At 46.4% G+C, this 19,146-nt stretch overlaps 1 protein-coding gene across 1 annotated transcript in view; it reads right to left on the reverse strand.

Annotated features, from left to right (window-relative positions):
* Positions 1–8,164, reverse strand: part of LOC119110347 (secreted protein C) — a gene marked incomplete in the record, with an annotated part of 23,719 nt that extends 15,555 nt beyond the window's left edge. Inside the window, 3 exon segments of the mRNA XM_037234127.1 lie at positions 1,201–1,992; positions 2,463–2,618; positions 7,972–8,164. Of these exon segments, the coding sequence (XP_037090022.1) occupies positions 1,201–1,992; positions 2,463–2,466 (796 nt within the window).
* Positions 8,165–19,146: the final 10,982 nt, after the last annotated feature.

A 19,146-nucleotide genomic window follows, 5' to 3' on the forward strand; every position in this document is an offset into this window, starting at 1 on the left:
GAGAGAGAGAGAGAGAGAGAGAGAGAGAGAGAGAGGAGAGAGAGGAGATGAGAGAGAGAGAGAGACGATGAGGACGAGAGAGAGAGAGAGAGATATATATATATATATATATATATATATATATATATATACATATATATATGCATATGATCATGCATCGGTGATTCCAATAAAAAGCAAGTCATGTATCTCGTGCAAAATTAAGTACGCCTCAGTAAAATAAGCTCAGTTAGACAGGCTTCAAGATGCATGCAGGCCCCTGTAGTTTACTTCCAGGCACTCAAGGCATAGCTAACGTCCTCCACAAAGCGGAGAGTCCTACGTATCCCCAAATCCCCAGTGAAACGCAAGAATGAAATTGTTTGTTGATTGTTGGGACATGCTGACGAATGAGCAGGGCTTTTTATATAATTTGTCGTGCCTTGTTGTGTTGTGCTTTGATGATAGAAGTGTTTCCTATGAATTCCATGCGTGTCAAAGTTGTTTGGTGGCACGGATCATGTGTTGTTTTGGAGCCCCGTGTTGAAGGCGTATGGCGAGTTGCGTGGAAAGAGAAGCAGTTGCGACGCCAATGTAGTTTACCCCACTGAGCCTGCAATCTTCGTGCGGACAGAATTGATCAACTACATTTGTGTACTGCAAAATACCATTTTTGGCGGTCATGTTATTTTTGATCAAAAGGTTGCTTGTTTTTCTATTCTTACAGTAGATGGTGAGTAAAAGGTAGTCTGTCATGCTGGCGCATGTTACATTGTCTTGGATGATTCCATGGATGACTCGTTTGTCCACGTTGTGATAGGATGACATATGATTGCAACAGTAGAGTTTGATCATGCTTTCGCCGTTTTGTTGCAGCTTTGGTTTTTGTGTCACTTTCAGTATCAATATCAATATCAATATCAATATCAATATCAATATATATATATATATATATATATATATATATATATATATATATATATATATATATATATCTGTGGGTGTGGGTGTGTGGGTGTGGGTGTGGGTGTGTATAGATAAATTATTATATCCTGTCTTACTTGCATGTCCGAAGGCAAAAGAGGGGTCCAACCTCACTTGTACTGGTATGCACCGACCCGTTGTAGGCGGAAGAGGTCCATTCTGGCGAATGACTCCCGCTCAAGCGATGTGAGTTCATGCTAGTGTCGTCGAGTAATGACATATTTTTCAGGGCATTACCTGAGGAACCAGCGTTTCCGACAGCATCTAAGCCAGATGTAGAGCGAGTCGATGCCAGCCCTGGATCAGATGTGGTATCTGCTCCACCAATGACAGGCGAAGCCGAAGACGTCGCAAGCCCACGATCACGTGTAGTTTCAGCTGCACCACCTGCTGCAGATGACGCTTCGCTGCCAGCGCTAGATGAAGCGTCAGAAGACGTCAGCCCAGGACGGGACGTGGAGTCAGCTCCACCAACAGATGAAGCAGAAGTCGTTCTCGGATCAAATGTCGATGAGGCATCGGCTTCGCTGATGGAAGATGAGGCAACATTCGTCAGTCCAGAGCTGGACGTAGCAGTTGCTCCATCACCGGCAGATGGACCAGAAGTTGTCCCCTGTCCAGAATTAGATGCGGCACCAGGTTCACTAGTACCGGAGGCGGATGAGGCCGAATTGGTTGTCTGTCCATAACCAGAGGTGGTACCTGCTTGACCACTGGAAGAGGAAGCAGCATTGGACGACTGTTCGGTGCCAGATGTGTCACCTGATTCAGCTCCCATGGCAGGCGTAACAGAGATGGATGTCAGCCCAGATTCAGACAAGCCCTTTGAGCCCCCAGAGCTGGTCATCGTTGTGCCAGCCGATCCTGCCGCGGCGCCCCCTCCTGCTCCATCAGTTGTTACTTCTTCTGTGCATGCCCCGCCGACTTCTTGCAGGCCGTCGCGGCAGGCACAGACACCACTCCTGCACTCGGAATCATCTACGACGAACGTGCACTCATCCTTTATCTTGCAGAAGTCGCCGAGTCGTGCTGGAACAGATGCGATGTTTGTCCTTGAACTTAAAGCAGACACACCTGGCATTACGTCCAGGGTACAAAAGCGGTGACAATAACATTTAAAATTTCATAGCTTCCATAACCCAACGTTGCAGCAAAGCCATGTAGGCAGAGGGCAGGTGCGAACGCATGTATATGACGATGTATGCATATATATATATATATATATATATATATATATATATATATATATATGTATATATATTTATATAGCCAATCTGAGTCGTCCATAACCCTCAAAGGTAATCATGAAGTTGTATCAGTGGCTACGAAGATAAAAGCACACACCCAATGTTAACCGCGCGCCGGGGCTTGATGTGCCTGCAACCAAAACCAGATGCGCATGAGCGGGTTATCCGCTCGTAACAAGCTACAGGACTTCATCGGCGGACCGTCTTTTCCAATAGTTTTGGATCGTCACGTTTATCACTCCTAAAACGCACCCATGCCATCTCTGTACTGCAGGTCGTTTCCTGTGGTCACAGCGCTGGAAAGATAGACCGGAGCGCCTCTTGACGCGAAGGTTACGCAGCCGGTCGCGCTGTTGTACTGGTAACTGAAGCACAGCGGGTCCGATAGGCAATGAATCTTGCAATTGCCTGAAACAAGGACGAGGTGTGGGTACTGTTAGACCGGGCCTTACGCTTGGTCGGAGTCTAAGATCTGACATTGGCTGGGCCATTTGGCAGCATTCGAGTTGCCTTTCTGCTCGTTGCCTATCTTGGGAGCCAATGGACCAATGTCACCGATAGCAGTGTATAAATCAGAAGTCCTGGATTCTTCAAGACATAAATTATATGAAAATGACCAGTGATGGGTTACCTGTGATGACATAATCAGAAATGACGTTAATGCGGGCAGCAGCCGAAACATGTGAGCTGATGGACGTCCATTATAAACAGATATGCACGCGGTCTGAGCTCATTGTCCGATGAATTTTGTTCAAACGTGCTCACATTTACGAGCATTGCTCGCACGTTGTCTCACAGCGCAGTCGTCTAGGGCAGGTGAGTGCATCAGACATGGAGGATTGTATACTAAGGTATTTACCAGTAGCCAGTCTGCAAGTAGTGATTATGGTCCTAGCCGGCACCTAATTTGACGATGCATGGACTTTGCCGTGAACGGAAAACGGCGGCGCACGTTGCTTGCATCGAAAGCTGGTACCAGTCCTGGTATCAGTCAAGCATTACTGGATCCGAGCCTGTCTTCAATGGAGCTACCAGATCCAGGCGACTTTTGGACTACATTGCATTTAAAATATGAAAACTGCGCTTCGAGTCTGGCTTGGTCACGGAGGGGCCCGAACATGCAAGGCTCCCTGGACCACTTGGCTGCGCCTGTCGCCAACATAACATACCAGTGATGCTTGTCAGCTTCTTTCCTTCTCATTACTTGACGATCTCATTGCTTCACGATTTTCAAAACATGCCATCGTCTCACGGTGCCTGCGAGGTGCGAAGTGTGTCGATACTAGTAGTTGTGGAGGCTGTAACATCTTCCACTGACCACTTATTGTATTGTTACAAAATAATTGCGTTGATACAAATTATGCAATGATGTCGTGTATTAGGTATAATGCTGAGAATTGGGTCACAGTCGAGTGTTCAGAATATTGCGATATTTTACCCAAACTTCAACTTCCACAAATGGCACAATGCTGAAATCCCCTCTTGGATAAGCAACCATCCTATAATGTCATAATGAAGCTGTTAACCATGCATCCTGAATGATCTCATTATTTCAGCATAAGATTGAGCACAAATCACAAGGATGCTTAATCCCACCGACCAACTGTAAATATTTAGGTCAAACACATTTGCGCCAATTAACTACATTTGCTGCTCACATTGGATACATTTACCATGCACAGGCTACTGTTAGATACAAGGTTTGTGTTACAGGCGATCGCATTGAGCAATTGCCTTTTGTAATGCCCCCCCCCCCTCCGCCCAAACAGCGTTGACATGCATTAGCCAATATTAGTCCACCGTTTTTAATGTTGTTCCTAGAATATTACAAACAAAAAAATTAAGGTAAAGGCTACTATTGCATCATGATCACCTACTTCAGGCGACATTTGATGGAATTGACCGGACAATTAGATGAATGTAACAAAACCACAAAATTTAATAGCATTTCGTCAAAATGTAGTGTTTCAGACCCAATGAGAAACAACAAGGGATGAAGGTGGGTGGGACGGCCCTCAGCACAGCCTGCCAGTAATTCACACACATTGATTTTACTGGTCTGGAAAGGCATAACCTTACCATTTCAAGTAAGCTGAATTATGCCTGACAACTCAAGCAATTTTTGACATCGCATGCCCCTCCCCCCTTAAACGGTGCAGGCTAATCCTGTATTTGCCTTAATATCGTAACAGGCATGTGCATAGCATTGGATCATAACAAACACTTCCATCATCTTAGACAGACATTCCGTTCTCAACAAATGCATCTGATGTCATCATGCAGCTGTGCTGAATTGATATAATTGCCGCTTGATCTATTTCATGGCTGGTAACACCCCTGTAGATAATGGTGCAGGGTTATTATTGCATATGTGGAACATTCAGATACCAATAAGATAATAATCCCAGCAAATCCCATTTCATATGATGAAAAAACTAAATTATCAGCTCAAACACTAATATACCTGAGAGCACGTTGAGCAGTCACTTTGCATTCAACACTCAACAGCAGTAGCCTGTGTCACAATGCTCGTAACTGACGCGCTGTACAGTAACTGAGTCATTACATGATCAACCATTATGCAGAATGTTTGAAGCGAGTCACGATGTGTACACCGAGACATAATCTGACTTGACAAGAAGCAAGATATATCAGATTAACCTGAAGGTATCTGAGATTACCTTAACACAATCCGACCCCCCCCCCCCCCCCCAACCACCGGTTCCAATACTGTGCCGCACTTTAAACGTTTTGCGACTGTCGCCACATCAAATCAAAGATGCCACTAGCAAAGAACTGCCAGCTTTTGGTGTAACATCCTAAATCTGGTCCTAATCCCGATTCTGATATACTTACAGTATGTGTTGATGCCTAATAGTCAAAACTTTGGAGTAACCAGTGTTCTATTGCCCTGCGGAACACGATACATAGTCCAGAAATCAGGGCGCTCACTACAACTAATGGCCAGAAAACTGCTGACCGAACGGATCCCTGGCTGCTGTTGGATTCGGTTGGCTCTGAGCAACGGTTGTCGTTCTCCTTGCGATAGCGAAAAACTGGTGCTAACCATCGTACCCGATGGGTGGTGGGCTTGCTGTACTAGAGGAAAATGCCCGCTGTTGGACTATGGGGGCAGACCGTTGGCTTGCTGTTGGACCCTCGCCCTAATTCCTCGTTTTTCATAACGCAGACTGATAGGCGGGGGGGGGGGGGGTGAGGTCGATGAACTCCTGCCCTTTTCAACCTTAGAAAGACAGAGCTTGGAGAAAAACGTAAGTGGGTTGGTTTCAGCAATATCTCACCATTGGTAATAGTTTCCATGCGTCTAGATCGGCCGCTGCTCGGAAGCCAGCAAAGCCAAAGACACGTTGTTGGTATCAAAACAAGCGCAAACAATGCATTATAGGCCACTGAAAATTTGAGCACAATTGCACAGCATTCCAAAAAGTTATCCTCCAACAACCCCTGGGGGAGGGGTCGCACGACCCCCCCCCCCCCCACACACACATATGGCGACGGTTCACACCACACACAAGTTTTGATTTATACACATGCACCAGTCATTCGAAAAACTTGTCCTTTGATTGCAAAGAGTGCTTAGCTGCCTGTGGTGACTTTAACGCATGGGGCGCCTTTTCGGGAAAGTTTAAAGGGGGTGTTCCACATTTGTCTTGGGTTTTGACTTGAAATAGCCAAGGTGAAGATCATTCGGTGCGGTTACGGCCCCACCTTCATAAGGCCCAAAACCCACTTGTTTCCTAGCTACACACCCGCGAAGATCAGCAGACTTTTTCCGGCAGACCGCTTTAAAGTCACTCAAACATGCCTAATGTGACAGACATTTCCTTCCCATACTGCCACCTCACCTCATTGGCCGTGCAGCCTTCATGACCAGGGAACGTTTAAACGTCACATTACATTATGGTTTGGCGTACGTGAGCACAGCTTCGAAGTACAACGAACTCTGACTAACTGCCGACTATTCCCGTACAAGCAATGTGGGATTAAAGCATGAAACACTTTTTGTCCTATATGATACAAGAAGCTAGACATGTGTGCTAGATATTACGGAAATAAGACTTATGTCTTGAAATGTGCAACATTCCAATAAACATTCGCTCCAAAAAGAACACACAAACAACATTCCAAAAAGAACACCAATACGTACAAGCAAGCTTATTTCACCTTATGTTTATAAGCGCGCTAAGGGCGACGGTATTCACCCGTTTCCCTTGACGCTATACCAATACTCGATTGGTCATTCCTATGTCCCTAAACAATACGCCCTGCTTCTATACTGTTCTGCAGTGATGTTGAGGAACGCGTGATTGGGTGTAGATCAAAATTGGGCCAAACGTTTATTTTAAAGGGAGTGTCCCACCTTTTAGGCATATTTCAAACACAAACTATAGTGGAATATCAAGACTAGTTACGTTTTATAATAGCACCGAGTAGTGTCACTTCAGCAACGTCAAGCCAGGATAAGGACATCAATTTTAATTATTTTCGTTTCCATATCGCCCCGTCAACGCTCTGTTACAGACCCACGCTTCTTCCCTGTAGTCGCGACCACCGTCGTCATGACAACCCCCGTGCGCACCTCCATTGGCGTAAATAAAAGAACGTTTGTGATTGGCCCAGCGGGCAATGGCCAGGTACTGAGAAGTTGGTTGGTTGTAGATTGACCAGTGCGTCGCATGAATCATACTCCCATGCCCAAAGCCAAAATGTGCCCCGAAAAAAGCCACTGGGATGAACGCAATAGGGCAGAAGCCAAAGCCATATTATATCGTTTTGTTGAATTTGTGCGATAGCAACTTCATGTTTTCGTATATCTTTATCTAAGCAGTGTTTCAAACTTCCGCAACATTTCAACCATCTTGACACATTAGTGAGGTGCGAACATTCGATGCACACACGTTGTAAAAAGCAATACAAACGAAATAATATGCTATTTCCATAGCGGTGAAATCCAAATCCAAGTCGAAATTCTGAGCTATTCAGAAAGATTTCACGGAAACTGCTCTTATTGAGAAAATGTACACGTCTGATGTAGCATTAAGTGAAGAGTATAAAAAGATGGGATGCCCTCTTCACATGGCCGGGCCTCAAGCCGTCTTCGCAAAAAGATAGAATCAACTGGGCTGGTCTTATCAGTTAAAGCATTTCCTAAGAACATTTCCATACGATTCACAGCCATATCTCAGCGACGGTTTGCGAGCACTAGTCTCCAACCTTGTTACGCTTTGGTTGCGCTGCGTGAAACCCCGCTACCCTTCTCCTTTGCACTCAAGCGCATTTGTAGACAGACTCTTATTGCTTAGACGACACCATAACAGTGAACCTGAGTTTGAAATGAACGGCAACGATCTGTCCCTTCCCCATTTCCTAGCTTGCTCGCCTCAAACTACAGATGGAGGTGTGCATTGGCAGAGTGGTTAGAGCCGTTGGCTCCCACGTTGATGGTCCATGCTCCAATCCCGGTTACACTATGGTCTCTGGGTGCTAATAGGCCACTGCGGTCTCTGGGAGGCTTCATGGGCGGAATTGTAAGGAGGTGCATCACTTTCCCCTTTACAAAAAAGCTAAGGCAGGAACTAACGATGGAGACAACCATTTCAACATAGTCACCTCTGTAGAGCCAATAAAACCTTTCCACTCTGCGATTTTACATTCAAATGGACCACCGGTTCAACGACTAAACCTTTTTCGGATGGCAATTGGTCCTCTCCGCGGCCCAGTCCGAGGCTCGGCTACTCACAGGCACTGATGGTGCCGTTGGAGGAGAGGGGCTGGCCGCCGTGCTGCCAGGCCGCTCCGATGGTCGCCGGCGGCGAACGCAGCACGTAGTTTCTCGGCTCCAGCGGCTCTCCTTGGCGCACACGGCTGTCATAGTTGGACAGACCTCGGACCGTGGCCAGCCGCAGCCCCACGCACAGCGCCAGCTCCAGCGGCCGCATGGTGCTGCTGCTGGTGGCACTCTGCCGGCGCAGACCATAAGCAGCCCCGCCCACCTGAGACACGGTCGCTGGGCGACCTTGGCCGAAAGCCTCGGCCAGTGTCGGGGGATTACGTCGGTTGGCTCGCCAGCTGGTTGCCACCACACCGAGCCCAATATCGAACGACCTTGATCCGGATATTGGATTGGCATGACCCGGACAACGAACGGGCTGATCTGATCACCGAAACCTTGATATAGATGAAAAAACTTGGATATTAAGGTAGGAGTCAAACCCCTAGAGGTACACACGTGCATGCACTGCTCGCTGCGACGTAATCGTCGAAGTTGAGTGAACCTTAAGGTAACATACTCGCGTAAAAGTTAAGGATGGTTTTTAGGAGAAGCTGAGTGCTTGTACCCCGTGGTCCAGATGTACACCAAAGCACCTGTTGCATCTTGTCCATAAATCAATTAAGCTACCAGCTTTTCTATCTAAAAGCTTGCTAATTCTTTCCATTTTCAAGCGTTTCGTAAACGTGCTATATTAGTCATGTTATATTATATATATATATATATATATATATATATATATATATATATATATGTATGTATGTATATATATGTATGTATAAATTCAACCATTCTGGTAAGCCAAAGCCAGAAAAGCCAAAAAAAAAACCGTGTCAGGCTTGGTGTCAGAGCACCCACAACGCATGTTGCAGGGGTTACTGGCAAGCCGACCGCATTGTGCCACATGACAGGGACAATGTCCGGTCAAAAAGTCATGTTGAAAGTTGAATTAAAATAATCAAATGAAAATGGGTGAACGAAAAAAGTCGACACGTCCACACCTCCTGCCGTGGACGTCTGTGCTGCTCGGTACCGTCTCAGAAAATGGTCGATATAAATTAAAGTCCAGTTGGAACAATGTCAACAAAATGGCCCAATGCGATTGTCGATTTTGACAGTTTGATTTGTGGGCATAACGCGGCTATGATTTATTTCCGTCTTCCGCCTGCTTTAAATCCTTGCTAGTAGCCCAAAGTGCAAGGACCCGCTACCGGGCTTCAACGTTGACAGGCAGTGACCAATAGTGACCAATACTCGGCACGGCACTTCCACCCGGCTCCACCTTGTCGTGGAGCAGCAAATGGATGCGTTGCTATGCTAGCAATCCGGCCGACAGGCCTCACGCGGGTGGTCTTCGTAATGGCGTCGACTGTATGCGCGCAGCCCAGGCCTGGCGGGTCAACGCTGCCTGCCAAAAAGGGCGGTTATTTATACCCTGGCGGCCGCCCTAGGAATTATTTTGGAAAACCTGGTCTTTACACTTTCTGTACTTTGGACAATGCTTGTATTGGAATTGTTGTACTTTGGGCATTCTGCACACTGGGCATTATGATACGGATTCCTTCCACTCTGCGCTATTTTGGAATTTGTTTCTCATTTTGGACATTGCGTTGTTTGGAAATTATGCACTTAAGGCTTGCTGTTCATTGGACATTCTGTACTGTGCAAATTGTGCTCCTTGGACATTGTGTACTCTGGACAATATGAACACCTCCATTCTGAGCCATTTGAATAGTTACTTCTCATTTTGGACGTGCCGTACTTTTGACATCATGTACGTTTGTACATTCTGCACCTTGAGCAATATAATACGGACCGACCGCCTAGCATAAAAAGTCCGGATTACTAGCAGACCACCGTCCATGAAAGTAAGTTTGTATAAGATGGGCAAAGTCGACCGGTTGATCATGAAATGAAATAATGCAAAAAAACTTGGAAACATCGTCTCATTTTTAAAACGGACCGGAATAGGTCCGGGTGAGATCCAGTTCACTGGCAAGAGCGGCCCCGCGAATTTTTGATGAGAGTGACGATGTCGTTGAACCATTACAGGAGCACTTGAATGAAAAAAATTGGTTAGAAGTTACTCTTTTTTAGGCTGCACCACCGTAGGAAATGTGGGCGCGGAAACTGTGGATGGAGCAGAGGCTGAAACCCACAACTTTCTGAAAGTCTGGTATTGGTGCTGAGGGCATTGACTGGAATGAAATTTGAATAAAAAAGCTATCATCCCCTTGTTGTACAACGTGGAGGGATGTCCTTTGCCCGACAGATGCATGAAGCATCATCTGAACCAGGTAAACATATCATGCATCAGGTTTGAATATGTGCGTACACTGTGACAAAACATCACAGGGTGATACTTCATATATATATATATATATATATATATATATATATATATATCCCTCTCTCCAACAGCAGCAATATGGTTTGGACACCCGAATCCCCCCAAAAATGTTTGTTTATGAAAAGATAACAACGTAAGGCTGGCTAGTCATTTCGGAGGTGATAACAGCATCCAAACGACACGATACACAAGGATCAAAAGAGCTCATATACTCCTTCCAGGTCTGCACCAGCGCCGTTTATGGTGCGCCCCTAAATTACGTGGTGCGTTTAGGCTGACGAAAACGATTGCGACATGAGCTGGATCCCCTTGATCCAGGCGAAGGCCATGCATTTTACACACTTCTGCTGCACCAATCCTCCGTAGGATTGGTTGGAGCGCATTTTCTACGTGACCTTGAGTGAGAACGTTCCGAGCTTGAAAAGAGGGAACAAAGGAGAAAAATGGGTATCTTCAGACCGCATAGTTGACGTGTTGAAACACGATGGAGTTAAAACAAAACACATTCAAAGCCTGTCTGATAGCTCAGTTGGTTAGAGCGCCTGTCTCCGATCCACCCACCCGGGGCGGGGTGGGTTTGAGCAGCTTAGGCGCTTGCTATTTGCCTTCGTATTTGACAGGTACGGTGTGCGGTCGGTAGCAATGGCCGTGCTTAACGTCAGGCAATGTCAGGTGGCGGGACGGGCCGTGGCGTGCCTTGTGGCATGTCCAGCTTTCGCCACCATATTCTTGGACATGAGATTGCAAGATCGTTGGATCACACAACAAGCACTGCTTGGCGTGATCTCGGATGCCAGGAAACCATCCATTCAAAAAAAAATGCATGAAGTCTTTAAAAAGGCGTATACTTCATGGGTAGTACGGGGACATTCGTGACGCTTAAAGATTCTACAGCGCACCGTGAAAATGAAACAACGGCAAAGGCACGTAGGCATAACCTTTCTCACTGAGAGAAATGCGAAATTTCCAAAGAAATTATGAGAATTTGGAAAAAAATCCGGCGAAATCACTCGGCGACTAGTGTAAGCACTTCGGCTCAGGTGGTCATGTTCCCCTTGGCAATATTCTTGTCTATGTCCAACAATATTCTAGTGCTTGTTTGCATATTGTCGACAATTTTAAGCGGCGTTGCAGTTTACGTCATTGGTATAGGATAGCTGAAGTGAATTATTGTAGAAAATTTTTGCTTCTTACTTTTTTGCATTGAACTAAAAACTCCATGATATACCTCAGTTATGCTTTCTAAATACCTCAGTCTATGATTTTAAAGAAGTTTCGGGAATCGAAGGACATAAAGCGTTTAACGAACGCGCTTCATTAGTAATGTTCCAGAGAAAATGGGCTCAATCACTCAGCACCAATGTTCTTAAGATGGTTCGCGCCAGTCCGGTCAGCCGCTGCCGGAATTCTCGCTGAAACCCGTTCCGCTATAAGTTATAACACCGTTAGATGCTTACGGATTACACCAAACCAGTAAATGCACTATCTGCACACGCCGGGACGCTTCTTTAATATTCACCAGATCTCGCCATGCTTAAACAAGTTCGAATGGTTATGATGTTTAACTTTGACCGCAGTCTGATCTCTGCCTGCGACCTGCTTGCGGCTTCAAATTTCTTCCCGGGTACAAAACGGACTCATAAAAGGCACAAAACTTCGCGTCGCTCCTCTCCACCTTTTTTCCTAAGCCTCGGAAACAATCAAAGGAGTGAACTTCTGTTAGCACTGCCGAGCCGGGCTCAGACCCTGTCTTCATTCTGAATAAAACCTTCACTACCTCGTACAAATTCACCAAAGTCGTCCTTCGCATTGCCACTCCAGTACAGTAATGGGTAAACAGAATATAACACAGTGACGCTTTCTTGCGAGACACTTGCAAAGCAAATGTTTCAAGGCCGGGATTGAGCAAAAAAACACATACAGAATTGCCGGAACGTATCCAGTAACGTTCTAAACCTGTGGCATAAACACTACGGCGGAAGCGGTGATAGTGCGAGATGGGCATTGACAAGAGCGTACGAAAATGGCGATCGTACCTGGGGAAGAAAGGATTTCGCATATAAGTATGTACACTGCAATTCAATTTCAGTTGTTACCATTCTCTTCAAGTTCGCCTAGATATCCATAGAATGCAGGCGCATCCTGCTCCAATCACCTAACTCGGCTATATGTTCCAGGTGCGGAAAACAAAATCATTGAATGTGCTTGGCTAGCATAGGGAAAAATACCCGAGCGGTGTTTGGGCGTCTTTGTGGCATCGCACAAGTACTTATAGCAATGATTCCTACCAGTGTGAGGAATTTTGATTATGGTGAAATTCGGAATGGGGGCCTCTCGGTGAAAAAGTGCAAAAGCATTTTTTCTCCTGCAAGAAACTTGTTAGATAGAGGATGGACGATAGAGGTCACTGTCCCCTCCTATCTGACAGTGAAGGGGGACGTGTCCCCCGAGGTATGCCCGCTGGTCACCGGTGACCGATGGTGAGCCTAAAGCAGGCCATCCCGTCATAACCCCTTTCTCAGCTATGACTGAGCAAGTGTCTGCCATGCTAAACATTTGATGGGTGAATGATAATCAGAGACCAATGTTGAACTGGATATCTCACACGCAGGGTCTTGGCACCGCCACGCAGCAGAGAAAAACCGGAGATCGCAACGTGGTGGATGTCTCACCTCTTCGGTCATAAACGGAAACAACGTCTCGCCAGCATCTCGTTCCCTGCTTTGGCTGGCTCTCGACGAGAGGGCGACAATTATCTGAGGCAACAATCTTCTGAATAGTATCGTTGCCTGCGACAAAATCCAGGCTCGCTCGTATGAGCATGAAAACGAAAGAGCAGCGCGTATAGGGTCTCGATACCCCTGCCCAATGGACTTGAGCACCAAATTGGACCTTTCCGTTTTTGGCCGATTTGCTCGAAATGGTGATAAATTTTCTGAGAAAGTTCGAACCCAAACTTTATTTACGTCGGTTTTCAGTCTACATCGTAATGCTTTGAGTCCATTTATGGGATCTGAAATATGGCTGACTGCTCTGACCGTACCCACCTTACAGTTGACACTGCAGTTTTGCCTCCGGGCGGAAAGGCAATGGTAAACGCGGCAGTGCATGTTGTGATATTCCAGCTGTGGTGAAGGCTTTATTCCAGCTGTGGTCTCGGTCTCGGAAACGGTCTCGGTCTCGGAAACGACGCATACTCGTAGCCTCTTTTGAAATGAAAGGGACCATCGTAAGGTATGCAAATGGAAGTCCATGCGATACACTGGAGTGGGCCAGAGCGCCCGTAGCGTACCGTCGTAAAACATCATCTGTCAGCACTCAGGGACACTCCCAACAACACTTCAATGCCATTGTTACAGCTGCAAAGCAAATGTCTGTATTGCAGCGTTTACTGGTCCCCGACGCGGTGGTGCATTTGAACACTAAATCACTATAACACATGTCCGTCATGTGGTCCTCCGCACGCTTCATTTTCCATCGTATCTAATTGCAAAAACACATATTAGAACAGCATTAATTTAATTGTCCCGCAGCTGCACCCATTAAGAATGTCAGAAAGGTCTCAGCATGCGGCTACCTCTGAAACTTGCCCATCATCACGGGACCCACGTATGGGTTTCTCACAATTCAGATAGTTTTTCATTAAACATCAAGTTCAACAACAATATGATATGTGAAACATCGCTAATGCAATGAATCAAGTTGGGGGCCAAACACCGCGGAGGATTGTATCAGTAGTCCGCAATAAAAAAGCAGCAGGAAACCCGACAAGAGCTTTCCATGACCACCGCGCAGTTACAGCTGAGTAACCAGAGGTCTTTGAGGCCACGGGCCGGAGACCAATGCTCTGAATTATTTATACGCCTGCTACCGAAGGCGTGATGACAGGATGAAGTTAGCCCGCATAAACAAAACGTTGTCCATGCCCATGCATAGGGGTTTAACTGGGCAGCACTGTACTGCCTGACATCACTCGCCGACAAAGAACCCCGAATTCAGCCACAGCATCCCTACGTTGGGCATCTTCCAAACCCTGGTACAGATCCCCAAACTTTGGACGTCATAAACGCTGGAAATTATGGACGCTGGATGCTATGAACTTTGGATGTTGCCATTTTGGACGTTTTGACTACCAGGCATTGTGAAGTTTGGATGTTTCTCTACGCTTCCCACGAAGCCTCCCAGCTTCCCCCACCCGAATGAATCCAAGGGCGCACCCCAGTGCAGCCGGCAACATCCTCCTTTAAGCCAGGTGTCAGATCATCAACACGTGCCCGGGTGGGGGTCAAGTTGAGCCCCCGAAGGTTTTTCGGGAATGGTTTCCGAACGGCGCGGCGCAGCCGCGCCACATTGTGCTTAGCTATAGGTGATTGCATAGCGGATCGTTTGGTACGAAACAGTAGATATATCTTGTAAGGTGGCTAGCCTATGGCAGGTCAAAATCAAGCAGTGGATTCAGCGACGACAATTTCTAGGGAATCGTTCGATTTGATGCAACAACGAATTGTTTGAAGAAGCCATACATCTCAGATATAGTTTCTTAGACAGCACTACAACTCAGTGAACAATTTCCATGTATCTAGGACCGGGTATGAAGGTCAAACCAAGGTTAAAATCAGCCTGTTGCCTCACTCTACAGCGTGATGTTTAGGGTAGTTCCCGGTGCTCATTTCGAATCTATTGATAACAGAAACCGCATTACACATCTTCCATGGATTTCTTTAAGGGCAGAATAGGTCACTGACCTAAAATGACCCAGGGCATTTTAGTTTTTTATTTATTTTAGACCTAAAATGACCCAATACATTTAGTTTTCAAGAACATGCTGCCTAGCGTAATTTTGCCGCTTATTCAAAGGCACAACTTAACGCAGTCTCGTATGATTTTTGGTCACCATGAGGTTTGAAATGTCAAGCTAGGTCATTAAACTCAAATGAACGTCAGTGACATTTTACTTAAAATAGATGTCTAGGTTCTGGGGCACTTTGGACAACAACCCAGGGTTTAACCTTGTTTGACCTTTTTAACACGAAGATCACTATCTTGGAACCCAAAATTTTGACAAGTGAGTTCACGTGCAGTCTAATAAACCCTTTGAATGTACTGCAAACTCTGCCTTTTGCAGAGGTTGCGATACTTCCATTGCTATGCTTGTTTTGCTGCTATAAAGACTCCTCTTCGGCCAAGATAATTTTCGCCTTGTAGGAAAAACTGAACGGAGTAAATGGTGTTTTGGGTAGACTAATTGTATTTAAACAGGGCAAATCTAACAGCGACATGAGATCGAGCAGCATCGAGCATTTACGTCATGCAGTATTCAACGAATAACTGTAAAACATCGGTTTGGGCGGGTCGCTGTTCGTCTTCGTCGCGTGAAAAGTAATGAACTCATTAAGACGGATACGTTCACGAAAAGGATCATTCCTGATTTTGCTGTGAGCGAGCTGTGCTGGCTTTAAGTGTGGTGGGCCCCAAAAAGCGAATGACCTTCGCCGTGTTCGTGCCTATGGCTGGCGGCGAGCTGTCGCGCAGAAATATGGACACTACGCACATATATGCCCGTGACACTACTGGACTGAAATATCGATAGCGTCGCGTTATCAAGGTATAACCCACACCTTATTGACTGGATGGATATCTGGGATGAAAGCCCACACTAAGCGGTGACCGCACCATCCGATCGGGAAGTTCCAGGCTAGCGGAAGCATAGCATGGCAAAGTTTAGTGCGACGATGACTAGCTCCAATCTGTCGTAAGCTCGGAACCTGCCGACCTGCTGCCACACTGTGCCCCGCGTTTGGCACTGCACAAGGCTGTTGACGACCGTGCGGCACTGCACTGCCTCAGACCGTCAATAACCTACCCCGCGGGACATCGTCTGTGCCCCGACCTTTTAACGATATTGACCAAAGTGTTCGTGCCAACGGTATCTGCACGCCATCGAGGCGCACGGACACCGACAATGAGTCCCCGGCGGTCACCGCCACCACAGGTTCTAGCCCCGACTGACGTCAAAAGCTTGCTTTGTGGCCAATCCTCACAGAAGCGTCATGCATATCAGAGGAAGGAAGAGATTCGCAGTATGGGTGTATACTGATCGCGTAGATGGACTCCCGCGCGCTGCATGGTGATGTGAGGAGCTATCGTTCGCAACAATCATACGTTCTTTTTTCAGGAAGCGAAAGACAATCACAGGGTCTCTGTGGGTAATCCCATGTTTGCCTGCTGTCAAGCACGCAATCATGTGCAGAACTTGGGCGACAGTCGTAATTGTCTTGTGGTCGAAGAAACTTACACCGATAGTGCGTTGTTACACCCAAAGTTATAACAATTTCTTGCCGTTTGTCAATACACCAGCGATGAGAAGCTATGATATATATGTTCACCTGCTACCAGTCGGAACAAGCCTGTAAAGGAGTCTCCTAGCCAAGGATTGAATGGCTTACTGATTGCAAATATATACTATCATTACGTTAATTTTATGTGGTGTGTTAACGGAGGTGGGATGCAATGCATTTTACGTTTGCACATCATGTATATGACATTGGAATTCAATTCAGCTGATGTATGTTGGACAATTTTTCGCGGCACAGCGCCACCCGCGCGGTGCTGTGCAGCCACGTTGAACACCGGCGTAATCAATAATCGCGTGCCGTCGCACGTAGAAACACCCCATGCCCAGCCATCCATCCATCCGCCCTTCGCGAGTCAAAAATATTTTGCTATGCACCAGCCCTGTCGCTCTCTATTCAGGATCTGTACTTACATCGATCCGCCGCTGGTCGTAACATTAACGGCATATTGCGGTGCGGCCACTGGTGAGTGCGACAAGGCGCTACGCTGTGTTTGGTTGCGTGTTGTCATGGTTTCAGCTCATGCGACGTCTGGGTTTGGAAAGCACGAGCGGTTCCTAAGACAACGTTATATCATGCCATTTTGTCTTTTACACTGGGCTGTTTTTTTTCGCTACCTATGTCGCGTGGCGCGAAACAAAACCAAATGAACCTTTTCCAAGCGCCACCCGGTTTTGACTTTCCAAATAGCAGATTTTTGTGGGGTAACTTCACAGGCGCACGTGTTATGAACTCCAGTTTACAAGAAGACTTCTGCATTTGGCATTCGAACGGGCTGTAACAGCGCACACCATCATCCGAACGGGCTGTTGCAGCGCACACCATCATCCTATGATATTGTGTTTTGCTTTACTGCAACTGCTTCTGCAGGCCCTTTTCAGGTGTTTACCACCATGACTTTGCCTCTTGATGAGCAATAGCCTCCTGACAAATTTCCTTAGGGATATGACGCAAAAAAACGGATAAATTTCATTGCAATCGAATTTCAAGGTAGCCATGGGACTAACGACGCGTTGCGTAGCGGACTAGCGACGCGACTCGTTGCGTAGTCCAGCAACCGTAAGCCGATTGGTCGCTGCAACAAAGCGAAGTACCGTGACATTGCAGCTTAAAGCGGACATCGAAAAAGCAAAAACCTAAGTAAATGTGATAATGCGGTCAGATGGCCGAAGGAAGGGGTTTAGCAATGTCTTTTGCACTGGCCTGCTTCTCTTAAGTTTCCGTTTCAAGCGCATTGCAGACATGAGCGATGAATATGCAAAATACGGTAAGCCCGAGCTGTTGAGTTAAGCACTGAGTGCAATGCAGCGACGTTTAATCGAACCGTTCCAAATGTGAGGCCATGAGGACAAACACCAGGCATGATGCAATACGTCAATTTGCAAACACCAGGCATGGAGCAATGCTCATTTCCTTTTGAAGTGTAGACTGCTCTGGAAGACAAAATTTCACTATTTTGTAAATATATGACTTGATACGCCATCGTTTGATCACGTTATTGAACATCTTGCTGACGTCAACATGCTGCTAGAATGACCGTGCTGGAATTGCCATTGTAACGATTGTGCTTGTAGAAGTGTAACTTCCGGAGAGGTGGCGATGTGCCACTAGAGTGTGTTCACGGAAGCAGATATCGTCATGTGCTCGTGTTTTGGCTCTTTCTCGTGGTTGACCTCACCAAGTTGAAATGGCCCATGCTGACGCCCGGTTTCAGTGTGTTATCACGAGCCCTGAGTGGCAAACGTGCAACCCAGTCGACTAAAAGCGTCAAAAATGTAAACAAGAGAGTGAGTGGCCAAATGCCGCATGCATAGGCAAGAATGTCCGTGCACATTCAGGACATCTTTTACGATATCATAGCATAGAAACCTGCCCTCTGATGGCTGTTTTTTGCTCCTGTGTGTCGATTTGAATGCAAAGGTTGGGCTGAAGGTACCTCTGCCCGCCCCAGGCGGTTCTGCTTTACACTTAAATGCATTCATATTCTCGATATGTGCTCCATAGGGCGGTCTCTGAATGAGTATTTCCACCGTTCAGAAAAAGACGTGAATACGAGCTGCGAGCGAGCTTCATACGAGCTGGATATGGTCTCCTCGCCACGGTCCTAGGATGGGTCGCTTTTAGGAGCTCTGACAGAGATTCTTTCCGAAGCACTGGAGGCACTTTACAGATTTGTATCCATTCATCGTGTTATGGTTCGTAGAATTCGACCTTAATCTCATGGGTTCTATGAATATTCTGAGATAACTGGGGAATTGGTTGTAGTGATTACGTTTGGATCATTTAAATTGTGCGTTCTTTAAACAAACAGCTTTAATTTATTCATATGAGGCCCATACTTCGACCTTCCCCGTCAGGACAAGATCCGATTCTAACAAAAAAAACAAAAAACATGAGGCTGACATTCCAGGCATGCACTAACCAAAGGAAGAAGTAAAGAGA

This window comes from Pollicipes pollicipes, unplaced genomic scaffold, assembly GCF_011947565.3.
Source record: "Pollicipes pollicipes isolate AB1234 unplaced genomic scaffold, Ppol_2.1 Scaffold_7231;HRSCAF=8579_pilon_pilon_pilon, whole genome shotgun sequence".
Taxonomy (NCBI): domain Eukaryota; kingdom Metazoa; phylum Arthropoda; class Thecostraca; order Pollicipedomorpha; family Pollicipedidae; genus Pollicipes; species Pollicipes pollicipes.